The 24,543-nt window shown below is 36.4% G+C and overlaps 1 protein-coding gene and 1 non-coding gene across 7 annotated transcripts in view; both read right to left on the bottom strand.

The window, feature by feature from the left end:
• Nucleotides 1–24,543, bottom strand: part of AGL (amylo-alpha-1,6-glucosidase and 4-alpha-glucanotransferase) — an 82,537-nt gene that overhangs the window by 41,545 nt on the left and 16,449 nt on the right. For 4 of the 6 annotated variants that reach the window (XM_069598541.1, XM_069598553.1, XM_069598550.1 and 1 more), the window contains exons 5-20: nt 24,155–24,358; nt 17,719–17,900; nt 17,449–17,560; nt 11,482–11,605; nt 10,730–10,832; nt 10,542–10,639; nt 9,741–9,880; nt 8,503–8,690; nt 6,624–6,747; nt 5,877–6,040; nt 5,496–5,597; nt 5,228–5,383; nt 4,984–5,134; nt 2,257–2,381; nt 2,056–2,168; nt 1,816–1,950 (exon numbers count right to left, since the gene is read on the bottom strand). In XM_069598541.1, coding sequence (XP_069454642.1) covers nt 1,816–1,950; nt 2,056–2,168; nt 2,257–2,381; nt 4,984–5,134; nt 5,228–5,383; nt 5,496–5,597; nt 5,877–6,040; nt 6,624–6,747; nt 8,503–8,690; nt 9,741–9,880; nt 10,542–10,639; nt 10,730–10,832; nt 11,482–11,605; nt 17,449–17,560; nt 17,719–17,900; nt 24,155–24,358 — 2,221 coding nt within the window. Of the gene's footprint in view, nt 1–1,815; nt 1,951–2,055; nt 2,169–2,256; nt 2,382–4,983; nt 5,135–5,227; nt 5,384–5,495; nt 5,598–5,876; nt 6,041–6,623; nt 6,748–8,502; nt 8,691–9,740; nt 9,881–10,541; nt 10,640–10,729; nt 10,833–11,481; nt 11,606–17,448; nt 17,561–17,714; nt 17,901–24,154; nt 24,359–24,543 lie in introns of all 6 variants that reach the window. The other 2 variants (XM_069598581.1, XM_069598574.1) reach the window with 1 other exon arrangement.
• TRNAC-ACA (transfer RNA cysteine (anticodon ACA)) lies at nt 11,136–11,208 on the bottom strand. Its single transcript has one exon. It is a non-coding gene; the product is annotated as a tRNA-Cys (tRNA).

Below are 24,543 nucleotides of genomic sequence, written 5' to 3'. Positions count from 1 at the left end.
AAAGAATCACCTGGAGAGCATATTCAAGTGCAGATTCTTGTCCCGAGATAATCTTAGTAGCTCTGATGAGGAATGTGCTATTTTATAAACATGTCATAGAAGCACAAAACTGCTTCATCTCAGATTTTTAAAATAATGTATCTACTAAGAATGACTTGAATTAAGAGTTAATATCCTTACTAAGAAAAGCTTTTATAGAACAACAAAACCAACTGAACAGAACATAAAAATGAACTAATATTTAAAAATGATATTTCAGTAAATAAATACAAATGACTTTTGAACCAGAAATTAGCTTAATATTTAAAATAAATTGAGATATAATTTTAAAGTACTTTATATTTACCAATTTGACTAGTAAGAGCTAACACTTATTGATCACTGGTACTCTCTGTCAAACACTGTTTTGAGAAAGTCACTATATCTCCTAAGTAACTTGTCCAAAGTCTTACTTTTTACAGTTAATAAGTCTGAAATTGGATTTAAATCCAGGCAGTCTGGTCCCATCCTTTATGCTTTTAAACATTACATTATAATAACATATACCCAGTGAGGATGTGGGATACTAGACTTTTACATAGAGCTGAAAATATTAATATAATCTTTCTGGAAGGGATCTGGCAGTATTAAAAGCCTCAAATATATGATAGTCTAACTCAGAAATTCCATTCCTGGAAATTATCCTAGTACTCATGATATATAACATATATTGAGCATTTGTTATGTGCCGTGAATTGTGGTAAGTGTTTCATGTGCATTATCCAATTTAATACTTATAAACTCTAAGAGGTAGGAATTATTTTAAGCCTCATTTTCCAAATGAGGAAACTGAGATGAATAAAGTGTAAATAACTGGTCCAAGTAAAGTGTCCAAAAAATGGAGACTGATGAAATAAACTATGGTATAGCCAGATATTAGAACAATGTATTGGCATTAAAAAAATGAAATGGTAAAGAGTATGATGCATGTAACTTAGTCTCAAATAGCTCAGAAAAATTGTATGTGTGTATATACAAAGATGTGTATATACATCCATTCAGTTCAGTTGCTCAGTCGTGTCCAACTCTTTGTGACCCCATGAATTCCAGCACGCCAGGCCTCCCGGTCCATCACCAGCTCCCGGAGTTCACTCAGACTCACATCCATCGAGTCAGTGATGCCATCCAGCCATCTCATCCTCTGTCATCCCCTTTTCCTCCTGCCCCCAATCCCTCCCAGCATCAGAGTCTTTTCCAATGAGTCAACTTTTCGCACGAGGTGGCCAAAGTACTCGAGTTTCAGCTTTAGTATCATTCCTTCCAAAGAACACCCAGGACTGATCTCCTTGCAGTCCAAGGGACTCTCAAGAGTCTTCTCCAACACCACAGTTCAAAAGCATCAATTCTTTGGAGCTCAGTTTTCCTCACAGTCCAACTCTCACATCCATACATGACCACTGGAAAAACCATAGCCTTGACTAAACGGATCTATGTTGGCAAAGTAATGTCTCTGCTTTTCAATACGCTATCTAGGTTGGTCATAAGTTTTCTTCCAAGGAATAAGCCTGTATATACATATAGATATATATGTGTGTACATATGTATACACGTATATCTATCTATCTAGAGAGCATGTATGAGTGAGAGAGCATGTGTGCACACAAATGATAAAGTAACAGGATAAAAGATTAACAATAAATGATGCCAATACTGCTGGTCCTTGGACTATTCTTTGAGTAACAGGGATATAGAGAAGCCTTAAAACTGCTTAAATCAGGCTTGTGACAACTTATCATTATTAAAGTGGCAAATCTCCGTAAAATAAGGCATACTTACGAAGCAAAAGGAATTTTTAATATAGGGTCTGCGTTGTCAACAGCAAGACTCCCAGATTTAAAGTGAGGACTGAACTGTGTCAGATGATTTCGAAGAATTCCAACAGCAACTTGCGCATGTGGGTCAAGACTAACTCTGAAAACATTAATTAAAATGTGGTTGATTCTTAGGAGTAGTTTATTCAAAATCAACAGAATATGTAAAATATTTTAAATATAAAGTCAATAGCTTGAACTCTACCTGAATATAATAACACTTCCTGGAGACAAATTTTCAAATTCTATTTCTTGAATATATTCATTGGGTCCTTTTGTAGTAACTCCAGCTTGTTTAACAATTTTACTTTCATTGAGCTTGGAAAGAATATACAAAATGAGTTAATAAATAAGTCTAATGTCCTTAAAATGTTAAATACAGTAGTGAGATGAGAGACTGAAGTACCTGAATATGTTCTCTAATTTCTACTGTGATGTTTGGTATTCCATTGATTGAATTAGGATCCTTCCTATAAGGTGCTGTATTTCTCTCAACAGTTCTAGCTTCAAGAACTACTTCTTCAATTTTGCCTAGGAATATATAAAAACTTTAACATTTAAAATTTCGCATTAAACCATCTGAAATTAAGACCTGCTAAAGGAGTTTTAAATCCTTTAACTTAAAGTTGAATATATTAGCTAACTTTTAAAAAAAGCAATCTGAGAGTAGATAATTCTACGTAACATGCAGTTTTTATACATGCTTTTAAAAAATTAACAAAACTATTTAAAAGAGATCTCATCAAGTAATAATAGTTTAGCTCTGGGAAAACAATGTGAAACCTTCCTAATATTGACAGGAGAGAAAGTAGATCACTTGATAGGCTTACATTTTAAAAATGGAATATTTCAAAGACAGAAAAAGTAGGGAAAAGTTAAACACCCAGATCCCACTACCTCGCTTCAGAAAATATTCCAAACCCAACTGATGTCCCTGTGTTCCCTTTCTTTCCCTTCAGAGGTAACCACTACCTGAAGGCTGGTCTGCATTGATCCTGTGCATTTTTTACTACATATACATGTTTCCCTAGGCACTGTATACTATTCTCCATATTTCCAAGTTTATGTAAGTGGATTCAAGTTATAGATACACTTCTGCAACTTCCTTTCTATTGCATAACACTGCAGTTATTCAAATTTGTTTATACTGCTATGTTAGCTCTACCTTATTTATTTCAAATGCAGAACAGTATTCCACTGTATGAGTATACCAATATGTATTCATTTAACCACCATTGTCATGGTTTTTCCTCTATTAGAAATAATCTTACAGTAAATATCTTTGTGTATATTTTCTAGCGGAAGTGCAGGAGTTTCTCAGATACATACGTGGGAATAGAACCGGTAGATCAAAGGATATATAAAACTGAAACTTTATTATTTAAATAATTTGAACTTTAAGCTGTTAATCTGACAATGAAAGACCTTCTAATCCAGAAATATACTTCTGAAAATAAATACTAAGAAAATTATTCAAAAAAAAGATTATTCCTAGTGTATAACAAATCTTAAAGAACACTGCTAAACACACACATAAATGTTAAAAATGGAATGCTAACATAATATAAAACATTCAACATAATGAAAATCACTGTTCTGTGGACTGACAAAATGGAAAATGTTTTAAGAATGATCACTGATCAAAAACAAAACAAAACCCTGAGATATTACTGTATACACTGAGTGCAACCATGTAAAACTATATATGTATGTTAGCAACTACTCTTGCCTGGAAAATCCCATGGACAGAGGAGCCTGGTAGGCTGCAGTCCATGGGGTCGCTAAGAGTCAGACATGACTGAGCGACTTCACTTTCACTTTTCACTTCCATGCACTGGAGAGGGAAATGGCAACCCACTCCCGTGTTCTTGCCTGGAGAATCCCAGGTATGGGGGAGCCTGGTGGGCTGCCGTCTATGGGGTCGCACAGAGTCGGACTCGACTGAAGCGACTTAGCAGCAGCAGCAGCAACCAGATGAGATTACTGTATATAAACTTGTGAACAGTTAAAAAAAAGCAATAGACATTTAACCTAACCCTAAAACTATTCAAGTTGATAACTTCTAAAAATGGGAGTTATGAATATTTTGTAATTAGCAACAAATATAGAATATGATCATTTTTGTGGGAAGCTTCATTCACTCAATTAGTCAATGGACTTGGACAGCTGCTATATGCACAGGAGCATGTTATGCCATAATATATTATATATAATAATAAATAAGGAAATTAAATGCACATATCTAGAAAACAATCAAGTAATAAAAAGTATATACCTCAAGGATGGATTTTATAATGTCTGAGTGATACAGAGACTATCATTGCTATATGCTCAGAGGACAGAGAGTTTACTGAGTACTTAAAGAAGGCTTCTCAAAGGAGGTGAAACTTTAGTCCTTGAAAGATGTAAAGCGAAAGCGAAAGTCACTCAGTCATGTCCGACTCTTTGTGACCCCATGGACTGTATAGTCCATGGAATTCTCTAGGCCAGAATACTGGAGTGGGTAGCCTTTCCCTTCTCTAGGGGATCTTCCCAACCCAGGGATTGAACCCAGGTCTCCCGCATTGCAGGCAGACTCTTTACCAGCTGAGCCACAAGGGAAGCCCTGAAAGATGTAAAGAATTCATAAATAAGTAAGAGTAAGGCTACTTAGGGAGCAGAGAAAATATCTATTTGGTTGAAACAGATGAGGATGGATTATAAAGTGCCTTAAATATTAAACTATTTTCCATTTTGGTTTATATATGTAAATATATGTATACACATACAGAAACACTTGGACACACATACAAATATATATGTATATACATACGTACATGAATATATATATAAATCTAGCTGGGTGTAGAAGAAATACATGTTCATTTATATAAATTAGGAGATAGGAAAATGTATTAGGATGAAAATAAAACCACAACTCAAAAAATGTTAACATTTAACAGTATTTCCAGGTTTTGCTCCATGTAGTAAAAATACAAGTTATCAAAAATTTGTAATTCTTTTCCTTAACTACATCTACACTTGCAGTATGTTACAATATATATGACATGTAACAACAATTTAATAATATTTATTATTATTAACAATTTAACAATATAATAAAACCAAAACAACATTTTTTAGATCACATTACCAGGGATGCACATTTGAGGCACTTCCTTGCTGTAAAATGAAGTCTTGGGATTCCTGAAAGCAGTTCTAGAAACAGATACGACTGATTGGTGGATACTGGGCGAATGTCTTGTTACAGCCACTATGTCTGCATCAACTTGATCCACATACACCTGAGAAGCAAAGAGAAAACACATTAGTGCTCAAACTGCAAAGGCTCTAAAATTGAACCTTAAGAAAGAAACCTAGGAACTGTAGCTTCTTGCCTGAATAAAACCCTTGGCTCCAAGCTCTTGGTGAAGTTTATTGATAGCACACCTGGCCGCAATAATGCCACTTTGGGAGTTAACTTCACCAGCGTTGGATGGCGATGCTGCAGGATTCCATTTAGTGTAAAACCGCTCTTCAGAAACTACTGAAATCTGAACAAAATAAAAACTTAGCTATGTGGATGTTTTAATTACAATGAGAAATTCTGGTAAAAATGATCAGTTTTGGGCCTTGTGGATTTTAAAAAACAACACATAAACAAACCTGGTGAGGCACTAATTCGTCATAGCCTTTAGTACTACCACTAGCACAACACGCCATGGAAACGATCGTAGTACTTGGGAGAGCATCATATGCTGACCTATGCTACAAAAGAGTAAAACAACAAAAGTTTATTTTCTATCAAATGCAAAGTGCCATCCTACAGCCCAATGAAGTAAAAGGATAAGTACATAAACACATTCTGAAGATATATTCATTTGCTTTAAAACAAATAACAAACCACTCAAAAAGCTTTAAATCACAATCACTTATAAATCTAAGGCACTATTTTGAGGTACTGTGGATATTACTGCCATTAAACAGCAGAGAACTAAATATCAAAACATGTGGCAAAATAAATTGAGAAACAGGATAGACGCTTACCACAATAGGACACTCGTTATCATGGGTGATATCCATAAACAGGGCATGTGCAATAGCTGGCATTAAAGGCCTCAAACAGGGCTGAACGAAGGATCCAACAGGTTCTCCTCCGTATCGGTAAACTAATCTGCCCTCTTCATGGCTATCGTATGCACTCATTGCCTCTGCAAAGCATTACAGAATATTTTAACAATCTTCATTAGCAATGTCCAAAAAGAGATTAGATTTTGTATTGTGACTGACTTTCAAAAACAAACCACAAAAATATTATCAAAACTAAAACTGATTTAAATATTTAAACAAATGTCCATCAGTTTAAATGACAAAAACGTCTTTTCTGCAATTTAACCAGAGAAATGGCTCATGCAGTGAAAAAAGGAATATATGCTGCTTATTAGGATGTTGGTTCCATAAAATCTATGGAGAAAAATCTCAAGATTACATCATTTAGGCAGATAGAGATGAAAAATAGATTTTTATATTTTCAACAACAAAAAGTGATTTTGTTCAAGAGCCATCAATTCGTTCTATTGCTCTTTTAAGTTAAAGTGAGATATCTTACCCCAAAGTAGAAATTTTTACTGATGAAAACAGACTCAGTTATATTAAGAAATTTTGAGTAGAATATTTAAAAGAACAATAACTATGTTGAACATTATTAAACCCTGTACATAAAGCTATTAAATGTCTTTTAATCTACTTAAAAACTGAAGCTTTAGATGGGAAAAACACTTTCAATGAGCCTACCTCTTATTAAGGAACTAATGCCCAGTCTAGTAACAAAGACATTGTCCAGGTCTTCACTTCCTGTGAACAGTTCAGCTACTACATATAAATTGGGTTGCAATTTCCTAGCAGCATCCAACATGTACTGCAAAAAGCATAGTCACAAATATAACAGAAAGAGAAAAGCAAGATGGTGTGGGGGAAGGAGAGGAGGCAAGACCAGGCATGGATTTGACACAGGAAAATACCATGTTAGCAAGACAAAATGGAAATCCAAGAGAATTTCCAAATAAATTTAATTGTGCATAAGTAAGAAAACATAAAAGGGACCAATACATATAGGAAACAAAAGAATGTATAAAGCAAATATAATAGTTAAAAAGGAAGATTAGATTTTGCAGATAGGACACAAAAGGAGGAAAAAAAGGAAGAAGAAAAATGTTAGTGTCACTTAAAAAATGTAAACCATAATACTGCAATTCTGCTAGCCTTTCCAAACCCTATTTTATGTTTTGTTTTTAATATCTCTAATTAGCCTATTAATTTCCAGGCCCTTGACTAAACTATAAATGATAAATTCCCTGCTGGTGCGTCATTTAGCTATTGTAAAGATTAGGTCTGACTAGACTGAAGCCAGTTTTTCCTGCAGATGATAATAAATTCCTTTTTTTCTTCCTGGCCATGCTATGTGGCTTGCTGAATCTTTGTTCACTGACCAGGGACTGAACACAGGCCGTGGCAGTGAAAAACACTGAGTTCTAACCATTGGACTGCCAAGGAATTCCCCAAAACCTCTAATCAGAAATCAGATCAGTTCAGAAAGATTTTTTGAACATTTGCACAAAGGCTAATACAATACTTGAAATTCTAACACGTACGACCCTAGGGGTTTTTTAAACTTGAAATTAAATTTTAGTATTCTAAGTTTTGCTATAATATTATAACCATCTTACAAATGTATTGCTAAAGGCATACATTAAAAAAAAACTCTGCCTTTTTTCTGAAGCTAAAAATGTTCTACTACCTTAACTAATGTTCATTACATTCTTCCAAATCAAAGCAATTTTTCATCACAGGACTTGAAACATATGTTATTATAATACTGCTTTAAAATGATGGAAATAGATGTTTTTCAGATAAGCACACATTTCCATAGAACACTAACTTGTCACTAGGAAACTTTCAAAGATCTTACAAATAGAATGAAACTCTAAAGTGGTTACAAAGCTGTAAACATAAAAGATAGTGCTATAAATTATGTAAAATTTATAGCATTTATAGTATTATATAAAATTTAAAGCATCATCTTTTATGTTTCATAAAAGATGATGCTATAAATGTTGGCATTGCTTAAGTTACTATAAAAAACCTGAAGAGGAACAGAACATTTTTATGTTTACACTTACATATAATTACATTCCATATGATAATGAAAATTGAATCAATGAGACCAACGATCTTCAATATGCTGTAATGCTAGTGTTTAAATAATTATCATAATATGAAATAAGCTATATGACTTCACAGTGGCTATTAATTTATTGAAACTAACCTAATAATAAGACAAATTAATATTTATATATTGTTAAATTATTAACAAGGTTAATTCTTTTAAAATATTAATAATATTTTAATATATGGCAATATTATTGTATGTGTATTATCAGAGACAATATCCCTAACTTAAATAAAAATATTAACCCAAACATTTTATAGCCCAGTACTCCATAATATCTGCATCAAAAAATTCTCAGAATTATGCAAATTATGCAAGTTTTAAAATACTACCACCATACTACTGTTAGCATTCAACAAGCAAAAGGAAACATGTACACTCTCATTAAGGAACGCTAGGAAAGAACACTGATTTCTTTAATATAGATGAATTATTTATCTGTACCTCTGCTACATGAAGAGGTGTTGAGTGACAATTATCAAGGCGGACTCCCTGGAAATAAGTTGCGGTGATTTCTGTGTATTTTTTCATGTGTGCCCAGAGATAAGGACAGTCCTCTGGTTTTTTCCCATAGCGTAATTTAACACTGTCTCCCCAGCAAATAAGTTCTCTCCTTAGATAAACATCTGAACCTGTTAAAAAAGGAGCTTGCTTTCAGTGGTTCAAGGAATAAAATGAAAATATTTATTTCAAGGAAAAACTGTTGTTTTAAAATCACATCTATTATTTCTAACACAAGCCATATATAGGTTAATATTATATCTAGAATGGTATGGGATACAGTTTTAAAAAATTGATAGTAATTTAGATCTCCTATTTTGCTAAAACTGTACCTTATAGTCTCTTCCAAAAATGTGTGCTTAATAGTAACAATTCAAATTGCTTCTTAAAGGAAAACAGTAATAGTAATATCATGAGCCTTTAAAGCTATACCAAAACCATTTAAAGCTCCATCTCCACCTTGCTACCAATTTTTGGCAATATGTTACATTAAATCCATGGTGTAGAGCAGAGTGTCATTTTTCACTTCGAATGGTTGGAAAGGAGAGGGCAGAGATACTTAAATGCAAAGCTACATTTTTTTTTTAATGAGACTTCTGAATTAAATCTAATGTCATAAAAACAGGCTTCTGATTCTAAAATGTTAAAAAATAAATATATCGATAGGTTCCCTGCAAAATTATTCCTGGCAATGAAACAGCTATAAGAAAAAAGAAGCTAGCATTAAGTAAGAGGGAATCTAAAAACAACTGTTTTCTAGTTTAACTGTCATTCAAATACCTTAAATACTCCTCTAGCTAATGAGTAAAAATCTCTCTTACAGTAAACAGTTGTAATCATACAGGTTCAGATGGCTTTTTAAAGATGCAAATGAGTACATTTGTGTACAAATGAGCTGCCCAGATAAAATCTTCTGTAGAACCATAATATCAAATAGATATGTGAGAACTCTTCTGTTTGAGGAGATAGGGGTAGAAAAGGAAAGAAGGAGAAAGAAGCTGAATCTCATTCTGTCAGTCCCTTCTCTTCTCTCAAGCTGTATGCACCTCTGTCATCGCAAATAAAACAATTTAAAAATCATTAGCCTACTCGGGGAACAAAATCAACAAACAATTTATATTCTGAGCTTGCCATGAACTTCTATTTCTCTGTCCATAGAGAAGTTAACAAAAATGACATACCTGGTTCAGCAAAATTTCGAAGGGGATCATCTCCCATTACCCACCCGTTATGTGCCATCAGAAAACAAGCTTTATTTGGGACATGAATCATCGATTCTTCTGCAGAGAGGGATATGTCTTCAAAAGGGAAAGTAAAATATCTAGGGAGATACAATGAAGTATGAAATCCATAAAGAGAAATTCCTTGGAGAAAATATGAATTAATACCATTAAAATTAAACTTTGTCCCTAATGAACAGAATAGATAAGATTAGGTTGACACCATTTATAAGAAATAAGAAATAAACTTCAATACAGGTGAAAAAATCATCAGAAATTTTGAGTAAATCTAGTAGGATTTGAGAAATTGAGTTAGTATTTCAGTTTATCAGATTAACATTCTAAGTAATAACTTTAAAAATCTCATAGAATGACTAAGAAAATCACTAAAGTATTAACATTATTTTGCAAAAGTTTTTACTATGCTTCAGTTGCCTAATCTCTGCTGTACATTACTTATAAGGAGCCAAACACTTGCTTAATTTGCTTAACACTGAAATTACTAGTAAGTATGCAGTCCTCCAGAAACATGAATGTAAATGATTATAAATTGGTTCATACTGATGATAGTTTCTCTAACTAAAGATTTGCCCAACAAAATTAATTAATATTAAGCCTAGCTACCAGATCAAAACTGCTATTTCAATTTAAGAAACATACTGGGTCACACATTCAAGGAAATTCAAATTTAGGTTAATTTGAAGAGTTTAATACAATTTTCAATTTTTAACCTTTCATGAAAAGAAAACTAAAATGGAATACCTGGTAACCAAGGGATGTTTTCTAGTAACAGGTCCTAGTTTAGGACCATGGCCAGCCAGTCGTTCATAAAACACATTTCCCAAAAGGCAATTGACTGCCTAGAAAACATGAACTTATGTCAATACCAACAACAAAAAACAGTATTAAAACTCAAAGAAAAACAGCAGTTCAAAAGAAGTAGGTAAAACCTGTTCCTGATGATAGTTCACGAGTTGATGCTTCTCTGAATTTAATTCCTCAATTCTCTTCCTGAACCAATTGCAGCATTCATTAATTGCGGCTGGCCCATTGCTTGAAGTAGATAAGGCAACACGAACATTATTTAATGGTTCTACAAACTCTACATTAAACATTTTTCTAATACGGGTCATAGAAACTTAGGACCTTAATTAAGACTTAGGAAATTTTCCAGCTGTATACATTTTTACCACGAAAGGGGAAATGTCATGTGTTGAAAGTAGTGAGTGAGTGAAGTTGCTCAGTCATGTCCAACTCTTTGCAACCCCATGGGCTGTAGCCTACCAGGCTCCTCCGTCCATGGGATTTTCCAGGCAGGAGTACTGGAGTGGGTTGCCATTTCCTTCTCCAGAGGATCTTCCTGACCCAGGAATTGAACCTGGGTCTCCTGCATTGTAGGCAGATGCTTTACCGTCTGAGCCACCAGGGAAATCACTAAGTTATACAAGTATAGCAGCAAATACAGCTATTAATATTATAAGTAAGTTTTAGAACAAATGCAATTGACTCGTTGTAGGTGTAAATTCAAACTGATGGTAGAAATAATGCAGGGGAAGTCTGGAAAGTAGCCTACTAGCTATTTCATTTTCTATTCAGGCTGTTAACAAATAGCATCAAAATAATACCATAAATGTAATCAGAATAGTCATAAAGGTTTACAAGCAACACTGTTCTTTAGCATGTAGTAACATATAACACATACTCATGTGGTATGAAAGTTGCTAGAGCAACATTCATATCTACAGTACAGCCAAGCCGTCTGTATTCAGGATCCTGAATTATCTTAAGGTGGTGATTTGGATCAGGCCTTGTTGTTTTCCTATTTTCTGAAAGAAAGAAAATATTATATCTTAAATGCAGATATGTATAAGGAGATTGTAACTGTTACTTATTTCATATTTTTAGTTTATTGTTTTTTTCTTAGAAAATAAAAGAACCGTTTATTTCATAAGCATTCCTTCCTACCTCCCTATGTATCCTTCTGCAAAAACCTAACACACACACACACACACACACACACACACGGAAGAAAAGAGAGAGAGGCAGCGTTGGGTAAAGAGGAGAGAGAGATGCTGACTGGGGGAAAAAAAAACAACACTGTAGAAGAAAAACACAGTAATTCCTACCAGTTCAACCCCAGTCCCATCTTTCTGCTTCAATTAGTATTCAGGTATTCTATACATTTTTTAGGGCACTAAAGATGTTTTGTTCAGTCACTCAGTCGTGTCTGACTCTTTGTGACCCCATGGACTGCAGCACCCCAGGCTTCCCTGTCCATCACCAACTCCCAGAGCTTATTCAAACTCATGTCCATGGAGTCAGTGATGCCATCCAACCATCTCATTCTCTGTTGTTCCCATCTCCTCCCGCCTTCAATCCTTCCCAGCATCAGGGTCTTTTCTAATGAATCAGTTCTTCGTATCAGGTGGGCAAAGTATTGGAGTTTCAGCTTCAGTATCAGACCTTCCAATGAATATTCAGGACTGATCTCCTTTAGGATGGACTGGTTGGATCTCCTTGCAGTCCAAGGGACTCTCAAGAGTCTTCTTCAACACCATAGTTCAAAAGCATCAATTCTTTGGCACTCAGCTTTCTTTATAGTCCAACTCTCACATCCATACATGACCACTGGAAAAACCATAGCATTGACTGGACGGACCTTTGTTGGCAAAGGAATGTCTCTGCTTTTGAATATGCTGTCTAGGTTGGTCATAACTTTTCTTCCAAGGAGCAAGCATCTTTTAATTTCATGGCTGCAGTCACCATCTGCAGTGATTTTGGAGCCCCCCAAAATAAAGTCTGACACTGTTTCCACTGTTTCCCCATCTATTTGCCATGAAGTGATGGGACCAGATGCCATGAATACTATGTTTTTTGAATGCTGAGTTTTAAGCCAACTTTTTCACTCTCCTCTTTCACTTTTACCAAGAGGCTCTTTAGTTCTTCTTTGCTTTCTGCCATAAGGGTGGTGTCATCTGCATATCCTAGGTTACTGATATTTTGATTCCAGCTTGTGCTTCATCTAGCCCAGCATTTCTCATGATGTACTCTGCATATAAGTTAAATGAGCAGGGTGACAATATACAGCCTTGATGTACTCCTTTCCTGATTTGGCACCACTCTGTTGTTCCATGTCCAGTTCTAAAGTTGCTTCCTGGCCTGCATACAGATTTCTCAAGAGGCAGCTCAGGTGGTCTGGTATTCCCATCTCTTTAAGAATTTTTCACAAGTCTGTTGTGATCCACACAGTCAAAAGCTTTGGCATAGGCAATAAAGCAGAAATAGATGTTTTCCTGGAACTCTCCTGCTTTTTCGATGATCCAGCGGATGTAGGCAATTCGATCTCTGGTTCCTCTGCTTTCCCTAAATCCAGCTTGAACATCTGGAAATTCATGGTTCACATACTGTTGAAGCCTAGCTTGGAGAATTTTGAGCACTACTTTACTAGCATGTGAGATGAGTGCAATTGTGTGATAGTTTGAGCATTCTTTGGCATTGCCTTTCTTTGGGATTGGAATGAAAACTGGGCTTTTCCAGTCTTGTAGCCACTGTTGAGTTTTCCAGATTTGCTGGCCTATTGAGTGCAGCACTTTCACAGCATCTTTTAGGTTTTGAAAGAGCTTAACTGGAATTTCATCACCTCCACTATGTTTGTTTGTAGTGATGCTTCCTAAGGCTCACTTGACTTCACATTCCAGGATGTCTGGCTCTAGGTGAGTGATCACACCATCATGGTTCATTTCAGTTCAGTTCAGTTCAGTCGCTCAGTTGTATCCGACTCTTTGCAACTCCATTATCTGGGTAATTTTTATATAATTCTTCTGTGTATTTTTGCCACCTCTTCTTAATATCTTTTGCTTCTGTTAGGTCCATACCATTCTGTCCTTTATTGTGCCCATCTTTGTGTGAAATGTTCCTTTGGTATCTCTGATTTTCTTCAAGAGATCTCTAGTCTTTTCCATTCTATTGTTTTCCTCTATTTCTTTGCATTGATTGCTGAGGAAGGCTTTCTTATCTCTCCTTGCTATTCTTTGGAACTCTGCATTCAAATGGGTATATCTTTCCTTTTCTCCTCTCTTCTTTTCTCAGCTATTTGTAAGGCCTCCTCAGGCAACCATTTTGCCATTTTGCACATCTTTTTCTTGGGGATGGTCTTGATCCCCATCTCCTGTACAATGTTATGAACCTCCGTCCATAGTTCTTCAGGTACTCCGTCTGTCAGATTTAATCCCTTGAATCTATTTGTCATTTCCACTGTGTAATCATAAGGGATTTGATTTAGGTCATTCATACCTGAGTGGTCTAGTGTTGATGGTACACATTTACTTAAGGATGTTGATGGTACACATTTTCTTCTCAGGTGCTACCAAAGACACTAGGTTTAGGAGTTCTTTTTCCTCAAAAATTGCTTTTTATTTTAAAAAGTTAGTCTTATTAATAACTTGCCTTTCTCTGAAAGAAGCAGACAAGTTTGTTTTTATATTTTTTCCTTTTCACCAACTAGCATATAATAATAAAAAATGAAAAAAGTAAATAAATGCTTTGTAGGGAGAGTTTTCATTCTTATTCTGACTTGTTTCTAGTAAATCAGTGGAGGATTGCCTCCACTGGGTTTGATTTTACTTTAATTAATTAATATCTGGCTTATTCTAAATGAAATGGCTTATAAAAGCACAAAGTAAGATAAAGATTAAATAGATTTAAAGATGTAGTTTCTGAGGTTAATTTGGAAGAGTAACATACATGAAAAATGCCAAGAAGTATTTTAAAAAGATGTAAAACTACACAATCAGTGTATGTTATAAAAGTCTCTTGTACTGCTAGAGTAAAAGATGGATCAGTGGAATAGCATAGATAACAGGCCCATGAATATTCAGTATATGATGATACATTATGAAGTATTATGGTGGTATCCCAAACCAGTTTAAAAGGATGGAATATCAACCCAGTATCACTTTTTAAAATTAAATAAAGTTAATATCTTCTTTATATAAATTCCAGGTCTATTAAATATTTAAAAGTAAACTGCAAATACAATTATCAGAAGAAAACAGAATGTTGTTTGAAGGTCTATGCACAATGTGAAATTAGAAGCCATAAAAGAAAAGATCAATAAATTTGGTTACAGTGAGGAGAGAAAATCCCCGTCAACAAGGATTAAAAGATCAACAGCATAATAGGAGGATATAGCTGAGGCCACTATAATAAGGAACCACCAGTAATAATAAGTCAATATGAAAAAGATGAGCAACCCAACAGAAAAATAGGGGAAGAACATTAATAGGCAATTAATGGAAGAATTATAAATGGCTAATTAACACATGAAAAGATGTTTCATTCATAACCAAAGAAATAAAAATAATGAATATTTTGCCTATTGACAAAGATTAAATGGTAGCTAATGTTGGTGATGTTACAGTTAGTGATAACATAAACTAGTACAATTTGTATTGAAAAGCAATTTGACAACATCTATTACAGATTTATCATTAAATTTGTATACTCTTTGACCCATGAATTCTGCCTAATAATTTGTCCTACTGATAGTCACAAAGCCAGTAAAGCTAACATGCACAAGAATTTATTTTCTGTAGTATCACTTGTAAGAATATAAATTCCTCTAAATCCAGGGTTTGGTATGTTCACCTCTGAATCCCCCTACCTGGATCAGTGCCTCGCACATAATAAGTGATTCAGTAAAAATGTATTAAATGAATGAATGAGAAATGAACTACAAATAATCTACCAAAATGGTTAAAAGGAATTCAAGTACTTTAACGGAGTGTATTGCTATCTAGAAGTTACAAAGAAATAATTAGCTGTAATAAGATCATGTTGTCAACTAAAAGAACAACTTGTTAAGCAGTCTGTATACTGCAGTCTTATTTATGTGTATAAAATAGATAAAAATATAAAACTTATGAATGTAATTTATATGTAGCTAACTATATAAAATTGGAATTTATTTCAAAAAAGAGTCTGAAAAGAAACAGGAGACTATTAAATAATAGTTCCTTCTAGTAAGTAGCTTTTGGAGGAGAGGAAGTTACACATTCCATTTATTATATATTTGTACTGTTTGGCTTTTTTTCTTTACTGTGAGCATACCTAATTGTAAACAAATAATACAGTTTATAAATATCAGAGGAAAGGGAAAATGGAGGCACTTCAGTAAGATAAAACATGAAGGAAAGATAATATAAAAAATTCAGGTACTAAGATGTTACACAAATGTGAAAGCTGGAAGAGTGAACCTGGCCTGAAGCTTCCAGGGCCTCAAATCATAAGGACTTTGACTTTGAACGCAGTATTTCTGGGCCTTACTCAAGCTCAACTTTCTGGATAAGGAAGAGGATTTCTTATTTTGAGAGCCTTCAAAGATTCTTGCTCTTAGGTTGTCCTATACTAACTGTAGATATACTCTTTATATTTCTCTAATTAGCTTCCTAAAAAATCCTAATTTCTCTTTTGGCATGGTTTTTCCTATCCTACTTTGTTAGGGACACAGAGATTAACTTCTTAAGGTTAATTATGTCCTTAACTGGAGATTTTTTTCTTTACCTTTGCTACTGGCTAGTATCTGAGTCAGTCTCACTAGTAATTAGGTGGTCTTAATGGTGCACATGTGAATGCTAAGTTGCTTCAGTCATGTCTGACCTTTTGCGACCCTATGGAATGCAGCCCGCCAGGCTCCTCTGTCCTTGGGATTCTCCTGGTAACAATACTGGAGTGGGTTACCATGCCCTGCTCCAGGAGATCTTCCCAACCCAGGGATGGTACCCATGTCTCTTACATCTCCTGCACTGGCAGGCGGGATCTTTACGACTAATGCCGCCAGGGAAGCCCAGTGTTAATGGTAGGTACCGTTAACTGAGGTACCATCAACTACCTCAGTTAAGATTCCTACATTAGCCAACAGAAGACAATCACATCTCTCAGTTTTGAAGACTGTTTTGAGTTTTTGGCAGCTGAAATAATCTGTTCTATTTACCTGCCATGTTAAACATTCATTTAACAAATGCAATATTGAGCTGTATGGTATTCTGAGCATTGTGCTAAGGAATCAATATAAGAAGCAGTCCCCAAGGGAAATAATTGTATATTATGAAAGAATTGATGCTTTTGAACTGTGGTGTTGGAGACGACTCTTGAGAGTCCCTTGGACTGCAAGGAGATCCAGCTAGTCCATCCTAAAGGAAATCAGTCCTGAATATTCATTGGAAGGTCTGATGCTGAAGCTGAAACTCCAATACTTTGGCCACTTGATGCGAAGAATCGACTCACTGGAAAAGACCCTGATGCTGGGAAAGACTGAAGGTGGGAAAAGAAGGGGACAACAGAGGACAAGATGGTTGGATGGCATCACTGACTCGATGGACATTAGTTTCAGTAGGCTCCGAAGATTGGTGATAGACAGGGAGGCCTGGGGTGCTGCAGTTCATGGGGTCGCAAAGAGTAGGACACAACTGAGCGACTGAATTGAACTGAGTAATATGACCTTTAAAGATCTCTGCTAACTCACAGATAGCCTCCAGAATCATAGTGTTAGAGCATCAAAAACAACACAAATATCATATAATAATAACAGATTTAATCCTGTGTTAACTAAGAGAAGAGTAATACTAAATTTCTTAAAATTGACAGTAATACTCTAGTGTATAACCTTTACCTTGTGTAAGAAGTCCTCTAAATTGCTCGACTGCTTTGTGAACGTCTACTTGGAAAAATTCCCAGAGTTGAGTCTTTGGAAAAATATCCTCCCAAATTACTTTTCGAATGCACTGAAAAATATTAAGAGTTAGAACACATATTTAAAATCATTTTACTAAGTATTATTTAGCTCCTTAAAAGACAGGTTCTAAATGATCTTCAAAAAGACATTTAATTTATATTTTAGAAATTGTGTACTAAAGTGTGGTATTCCTCTATACATACTGACATTCATTTGATGATCATTTTCGATCAAAGCAGGTACTCCTCTGTCTTTGTATTTCCCTTCTGCAACATCACAGGATAAGTGCCAAAGTGCTCTGTCTAAGACCCAGGCAGGTTTTAAGTGTGGGGAATTCACAAGGTTATATGCGCTTTCTGGATGTTCCTGGAGCCATCTACTATTAGCAGCTTAAAGAAAAAGAAAACATAAAGGATTATCATGTAATTAGACTGAGGTCTGAAATAAAATATCAACATCTATCACTCATTTTCTTATATGTTAGATATCAATATTTTATAATGATACTGTAGTAGTATGAAAACAACTTTTTGGTTGTGGTATCCTACCATCTATTTTACCATACATTTTTCTTTTCTGATTGGAGTTTTTAACTGACAGTAAATAGGATCAACACTGATTCATTATATCATCATATAACATATTTACTATTATGGTGGGAGTTAAGAAGGGTCTTGTCCTCTGCCTGTCTTGACGGTCCCTAGGAGAACAATACTTTGGAATGCTCCTTATAAACCCAAAGGACCTCATTCCCTTTACGGCAGAAAGTTACCTGCATCTTCAACTCTGGTTTAGGCTTCTCAGTGTCTGGCTGTTCAGTTGTAGGGCAGGAAAAGAACCCCTGAAATTCACTCTCCCTTGAAGCTCCTCCTTCTTACTTCTGGTCTCCTAAGTGAGAGACCTTTCTTTGGCCCCATCTAGCTCTAGATTCTGCCTCTTAACCATCTTTCGGATGTAAAATGTCGTTTATATTCTCCCCCTACATATATTCTTTTGTTGTCTGAAGGGAGAGGGAGGTGAGATTCTTTCTTCTGGATCTTTAAATATGCTTGTATCTCCCCAAAGCTACGAATACAAACACACATCTTATCTAAATACAGTTATTTTCCCAAGTTCTGCAGGGTCTATTAGTATCAAGACCAAACAACCTGCATCTACTGCTTCTACGTTCTCCCCACACTCTCACTCTTCTTCCCACCACAGTCTGCTCCCTTATTCACTCAACCATCTGCGAGTTACGAAGCTCTACCCCAGGTGCTCTACTCCAGGCAGATGTGGCCAACACGGCAATGCCCTCTCCTCCCGACTCCTTGTCTAGGGTTAGTTTCATTCTGGGAGGCAGAGGCTGCCTGTTTCTCACTCCCTCTAGCTCCCAGCTGTAAAAGCTCTATTCCAGGTTGCAGGCAGAGAAAACCTTGACTCTTTTCCTTTACCAAATTCCAACATGTAGGGTAACTGTCCTACTTGAGCTGTGGGGGGCCCAGAATACTGGAGCTCTACTTGCCCCACAGACCTGGAGCTTGCTCATAGGGAGGAGGGTCCACATGGGAGGGACAACCAAGATCAGAGACTGACGCCTCCTGCCTGAACACAGTCAGAATGGCTGCCCCAGGAAAAGTGGACAGTGGCACAGGTGTACTGCTCAAGAGGCATGACAGGCTATAAGGTTGAAGAGCTCTGTCTGAAAGGACTGAATTTATTAGGCAGAGTGAGTGGAGAACTCTGTGCCTAATGCTGTTGAAAATAACAGAGACCTTGATGAGGCGCAGTTAAGAGAATGCTAATAGCTCCATGATACGAGAAAAACATTAGAAAGACAAGAAATTTCATAGAGAGAATCAGGGAAAGAGATTGCTGAGGAGAACCCTACTGGGACCACTGGCAACTATGGGGTTTGGGAAGGCTGGATACGTGTGCTAAGCTGTACCCACTCAGGGGCGTCCTAGAAGGACATTAGACTTGAAAGCCTAATGTCAAACCACAACGTGTCTCAAACCACATACACACCCATCAACACAGGACAGAAGTCACTGGCAAAGGGACTTAAATACAACCTCTAACCAAACACTGAGTGAACAATGAAGTACACCCTGACCCGGGGTGAGTTCTAGGAAGCCGGCATTAAAAACAAGCCACATTCACCTCTGGCAGTCTGGAAGACCTTGTGTGTGCACAAGGCTAAGCCATCTTAGCAGTGGTCAGAGAGGGACTACAAGCTAACAGTTCAGGTTTATCTTTTTCCACCCTTTTATGGTCAAACTATTTGTATCTTTGAATTTAAAGTATGTGGCATGTGGACAGCATATATTTGAATATTTTTTTGACTCTGACAATACCTTCCTTCAAGATATTACTTTCAAGAGTCCTTAAGTCTTTGGCTTTCAAAACGTTTACTGTGATGTGTCTGAGTGTGGTTCTCTTTTGTTTATGGTTCTTGGAGATCCCTGAGTCTTAGAATGTGTAAACTGATGCTGAAGGTTAAGAGGTTTTCAGTCATTAGTTCTTCAAGTATTTTTCCCATTCTTTCCTCTCCTTCTGACATTTCCATGTCCCACATTGCACTGAAGTTCTGTTCATTTTTATCTTTTTTCTTTCTGTTCTTTACATTGCATAGTCACTGTTTACTAATCCTTTCTCCTGTCAACTCAAGTATACTGCTGAACAGGTGCAACTGAATTTTTCAGTTTGGTTATTTACTTTTCAATTTCAGAATTCTCACTTGCTCTTTAAAATTTTTTTAAACCTATTTATGATATTCTCTCTTTATGGGATATCATCATAAAATCCTCCTTTATAGCTTTAAGTTGGTTTCCTTTAGTTCTCTAAATACATTTATAATACTTGCTTTAAAGTCTGTTTCAAGTAGGACATCTAGGACTTCTCAAAGGTGATTTCAATTGCCTGCTTTTTTCTTGTGTAAGGGTTGTACTTTGCTGTTTCTTTACATGTCTCAGTTATTTGCTGGGTATTGGTAATTAGATAATATGATTACAGAAAATCTGGATACTGATCCTACCCCCTCCAGGTCTTTTTGGTTGCTTGTCTGGAATATTTTAGGGAAGTCTACTTCCCCACAGTGTGTAGCCTCTGAGGTAGTCTATTAAGCTGTGAAGTCTATTAAGCTATTAACACATCAAGGCTGTATATTGTCACCCTGCTTATTTAACTTATATGCAGAGTACATCATGAGAAATGCTGGGCTGGATGAAGCAAAAGCTGGAATCAAGATTGCTGGGAGAAATATCAATAACTTCAGATATGCAGATGACACCACTCTTTTGGCAGAAAGTGAAGAAGAAGAAAAGGGCCTTTTGATGAAAGTGAAAGAGGAGAGTGAAAAAGTTGGTTTAAAGCTCAACATTCAGAAAACTAAGATCATGGCATCTGGTCCCATCACTTCATGGCAAATAGATGAGGAAACAGTGGAAACAGTGTCAGACATTATTTTTGGGGGCTCCCAAATCACTGCAGATGGTGACTGCAGCCATGAAATTAAAAGACACTTGCTCTTTGGAAAAAAAGTTATGAACAACCTAGACAGCATATTAAAAAGCAGAGATATTACTTTGCCAACAAAGGTCCATCTAGTCAAAGCTCTGCTTTTTCCAGTGGTCAGTATGGATGTTAGAGTTGGACTATAAAGAAAGTTGAGAGCTGAAGAATTGATGCTTTTGAACTGTGGTGTTAGAGAAGACTCTTGAGAGTCCCTTGGACTGCAAGGAGATCCAACTAGTCCATCCTAAAGGAAATCAGTCCTGAATATTCATTGGAAGGACTGATGCTGAAGCTGAAACTCCAATACTTTGCCCATCTGATGCAAAGAACTGACTCTTTTGAAAAGACCCTGATGGGAAAGATTGAAGGCAGGAGGAAAAGGGGACGACAGAGGATGAGATGGTCGGATGGCATCACCAACTCGATAGACATGAGTTTGAGTAAACCCCGGGAGCTGACAATGGACAGGGAGGCCTGGAGTGCTACAGTCCATGGGGTCACAAAGAGTTGGACACAACTGAGTGACTGAACTGAACTGAACTGAATTAAGCTGTCTGCTCCTATTGGTATCTATTACACTGAGCTATTACCCTCCTGAGCTGTTACTGAGGCTGACTGTGCTATGATTGTTTATAATATTCCAGAGCATAAATTGCACAACAATATGACCCAGTTAAATCTGGGTCCTTTGGCAGGGGTAGTCTTTGAAGCTTGTCTCTGAAGTCTGTTCTGACCGTAGGAAGGCTCTGCTTTACTGTCTCTTTCCCTGGTTCTCTCTGTTGGACTACTAGCTGGCCTATGGCATAGGCTGTTACTCTCATGAAGATACCAGTATCCTCCTGATTGTTTACCACTGCTTTCAACAGTGCTCACGGGCATGAGCTTCCCCTGCTATGTGCCAAATAAAGTTATTCCATTCTGGCTCTGTTTCTACTGCACATCTCTTCCTCTGGGCAGAACACCTGTGTCACTGTTCCACCACTGGTAGCAGAGACAGTAGCCTCCGGTTTTCTTGGCTTAGCTCTCCAGGTGTGGAACCCCAACCCCACAAGCAAGCTGGGCAAGGGCTCAGTATTCTTGACCTGCTATGCATGGGGTAGAACTTTCTCTCTATAAATGGGGGCAGGGTGGAGGAAGGGAGTCCCAGATTGCTCATCCGCTCTTGCCTAAAATAGTTTCTGCAATATAGTGCTGAAAGTAGAAAATGAGAAATGCTGGACACCTGCCCTTTTCAACCACAGGGAGAAAGGGAGCCTGGGGTCCTTGGCAGCACCCGCTAGGAACAGACATATCATCACTCTGATCTGAGGCAGTGGACAGAGGGAGTCGTGGTTCAAACGTCATAGGCTGACTACCTTTTTTGAGATTTAATAGATTTCCTTGAAAAATGTCTCTCTATATGCTGAATACCCTTAGGACAATTTTCAGAGACTAGTTTTTAAAAAATAATTTGTACCAGGTATAGCTGTTTTGCAGGGTAGAGGCTCTGTGAAGCACTCATACTGCCATCCTGGAAGTCGACTTCCCCTGGAAAGTAACTTTTTAATGAAAACCTGTTTTGTGGAAAAGACATTATGATATGCAACACTTTCCAAGTAAGGTGGAAGTAATGTTCACTTCTTTTATATTACACAGAATCTCTCAAATGCTTTAGAAATAGTCTCTGACAGAGCCTGTGACTGTACCCCAAATTTTATACTCCCTTTGTCCCTTTAGTAGCAGAATTCTGAAGGTTCACTGATAGACACGGCTGACAAGCAAAAGACTATACTGCAAGCTCCTTTATAGTTAGGTGCGACAAGAGACAAAATCCCATCTGATGCAATGTGAGCGGAAGTGATATATACATCAGATCAGGCCCTTAAAAGACATTACTTCCCTTTCCTCGTTTCTACTGGGTAGAAGGTGATACCAGGAACTGGAGTGGCTATGTTTGATGAAGAGATGGAAACAAAAGTACTGGAAAGCAGAGCATCATGAGACAAAGAACTCAGTTCTCTATCACAGGTGGGCTACCACACCAATCTTAGAATGCCTACCTAATTTTCTATAGAAGTAAGTATAACTTCAGTCTTACGTCACTGTATTTTTCTGTCTCTCTGTTGTAGCTGCCTAAGTCATATCATAATTTGTACAATTCCATTGTGTGGTTTGGTAAATTTGATGTGAATAATAGTAAAAGATGTCAAAGTGGTTATCAATAATGTCAAATTTTCAAGTGAAGAATTTCGAATTCTTGGATATTAGGAAGTCTTCACTGTGAACCCTGATGCTTAGTTTTCAGGTGCAGGCAGAAACAACACACTTTAGAATACACTTACTTTGCCTAACTTTGAATTTTTATTATTATAGTTAGAGATTATTATTTATACTGATGAACTGAATCTTTGAGTTTTTAAATATCTTCATAGTTGCTATGGTTATTTGGGAAATGATTTTATGACACGGCAGAGATTTTTTTTGTTGTTGTTAAATGTTTTGAACCACCTGGAATCCCTGTTGTTTACATAAGTAAATCAGTGGTTTTCTGACTTCTCTACATCACAGCAAATAGAAGAGAGTATTTGCAAGGTGCACTCTGATCAGGACTAGAGGCTCCTCCAGGCCCAGCTGCAATGACAGCTGATGCTCCTGAGGATCAGCATCTGGAAACTTGGAATGTATTTTATGGAACTGGATATTAGAAAGCAATCTTAGGACCCAAAACAGGTTAACTTTAGTAATATCTGTTAACATGCAAAAGATATAATAAAGTTTTAAGAATTTACCATTAATTTTCTCTTCAAATAACATCATTTAGTTTTTTCCAAATATATGCTAGGGTACCAGAGCTATCACTATACAGGATTTATTTGTTGTTCTGAAAAGTATTAATGCTGTAAGTTGAAATACGTCACTTTTTTCCTATGATCATACTCCTGTTTTTATAATCATTACATGTAAAATACTTACATTTTAATTATATCTTCAGTTAATACTGCTTTCTTTGAAAAAAAAAAGTGGTACTATCTAAAGTCATTTTTTAAATTGAAGGACACCTAATCATTACTTGTGTTTTCAAAATTTGTTACATAAAACAGCAAGAAGGAAATAATTAACATATAATATTCTCATTAAAATTAATAGAAGTAGTTAATGAAGTTCATACCAGTATGATTGTAGACAACATCAGTTATACAAAGAATATTCCATTCCTTTTTCAATTTTTGTACCAGCTGTCCAACATCAGTCCAGGTGTACTTTTTATTAGGTCTTGAAAAGTCAGGATTTAATTCTAACTGATCAGCAAGGGAATAGCACGACCTGGATAGTCCAAGAGTCTGCAGTGGGGTGAAATGAATCATGTTGTAGCCTACAACACAAGAAGATAAACAAAGACCACTATGAGAAAAGATATGCCTAAAACGAAGTGCACACATCGTAAGGTCAACCTTCCACGCACGCATGTGTGCTCGGTCGCTTCAGTCGTGTCCGACCCTTTGTGACCACGTGGACTGTAGCCCGCCAGGCTCCTCTGTCCATGGGATTCTCCAGGCA

Source organism: Ovis canadensis, chromosome 1 (assembly GCF_042477335.2).
Source record: "Ovis canadensis isolate MfBH-ARS-UI-01 breed Bighorn chromosome 1, ARS-UI_OviCan_v2, whole genome shotgun sequence".
NCBI classification, from domain to species: Eukaryota; Metazoa; Chordata; class Mammalia; order Artiodactyla; family Bovidae; genus Ovis; species Ovis canadensis.
Note: the sequence above shows the minus strand (reverse complement) of the source record. Positions and strands in the feature narration are given on the sequence as shown.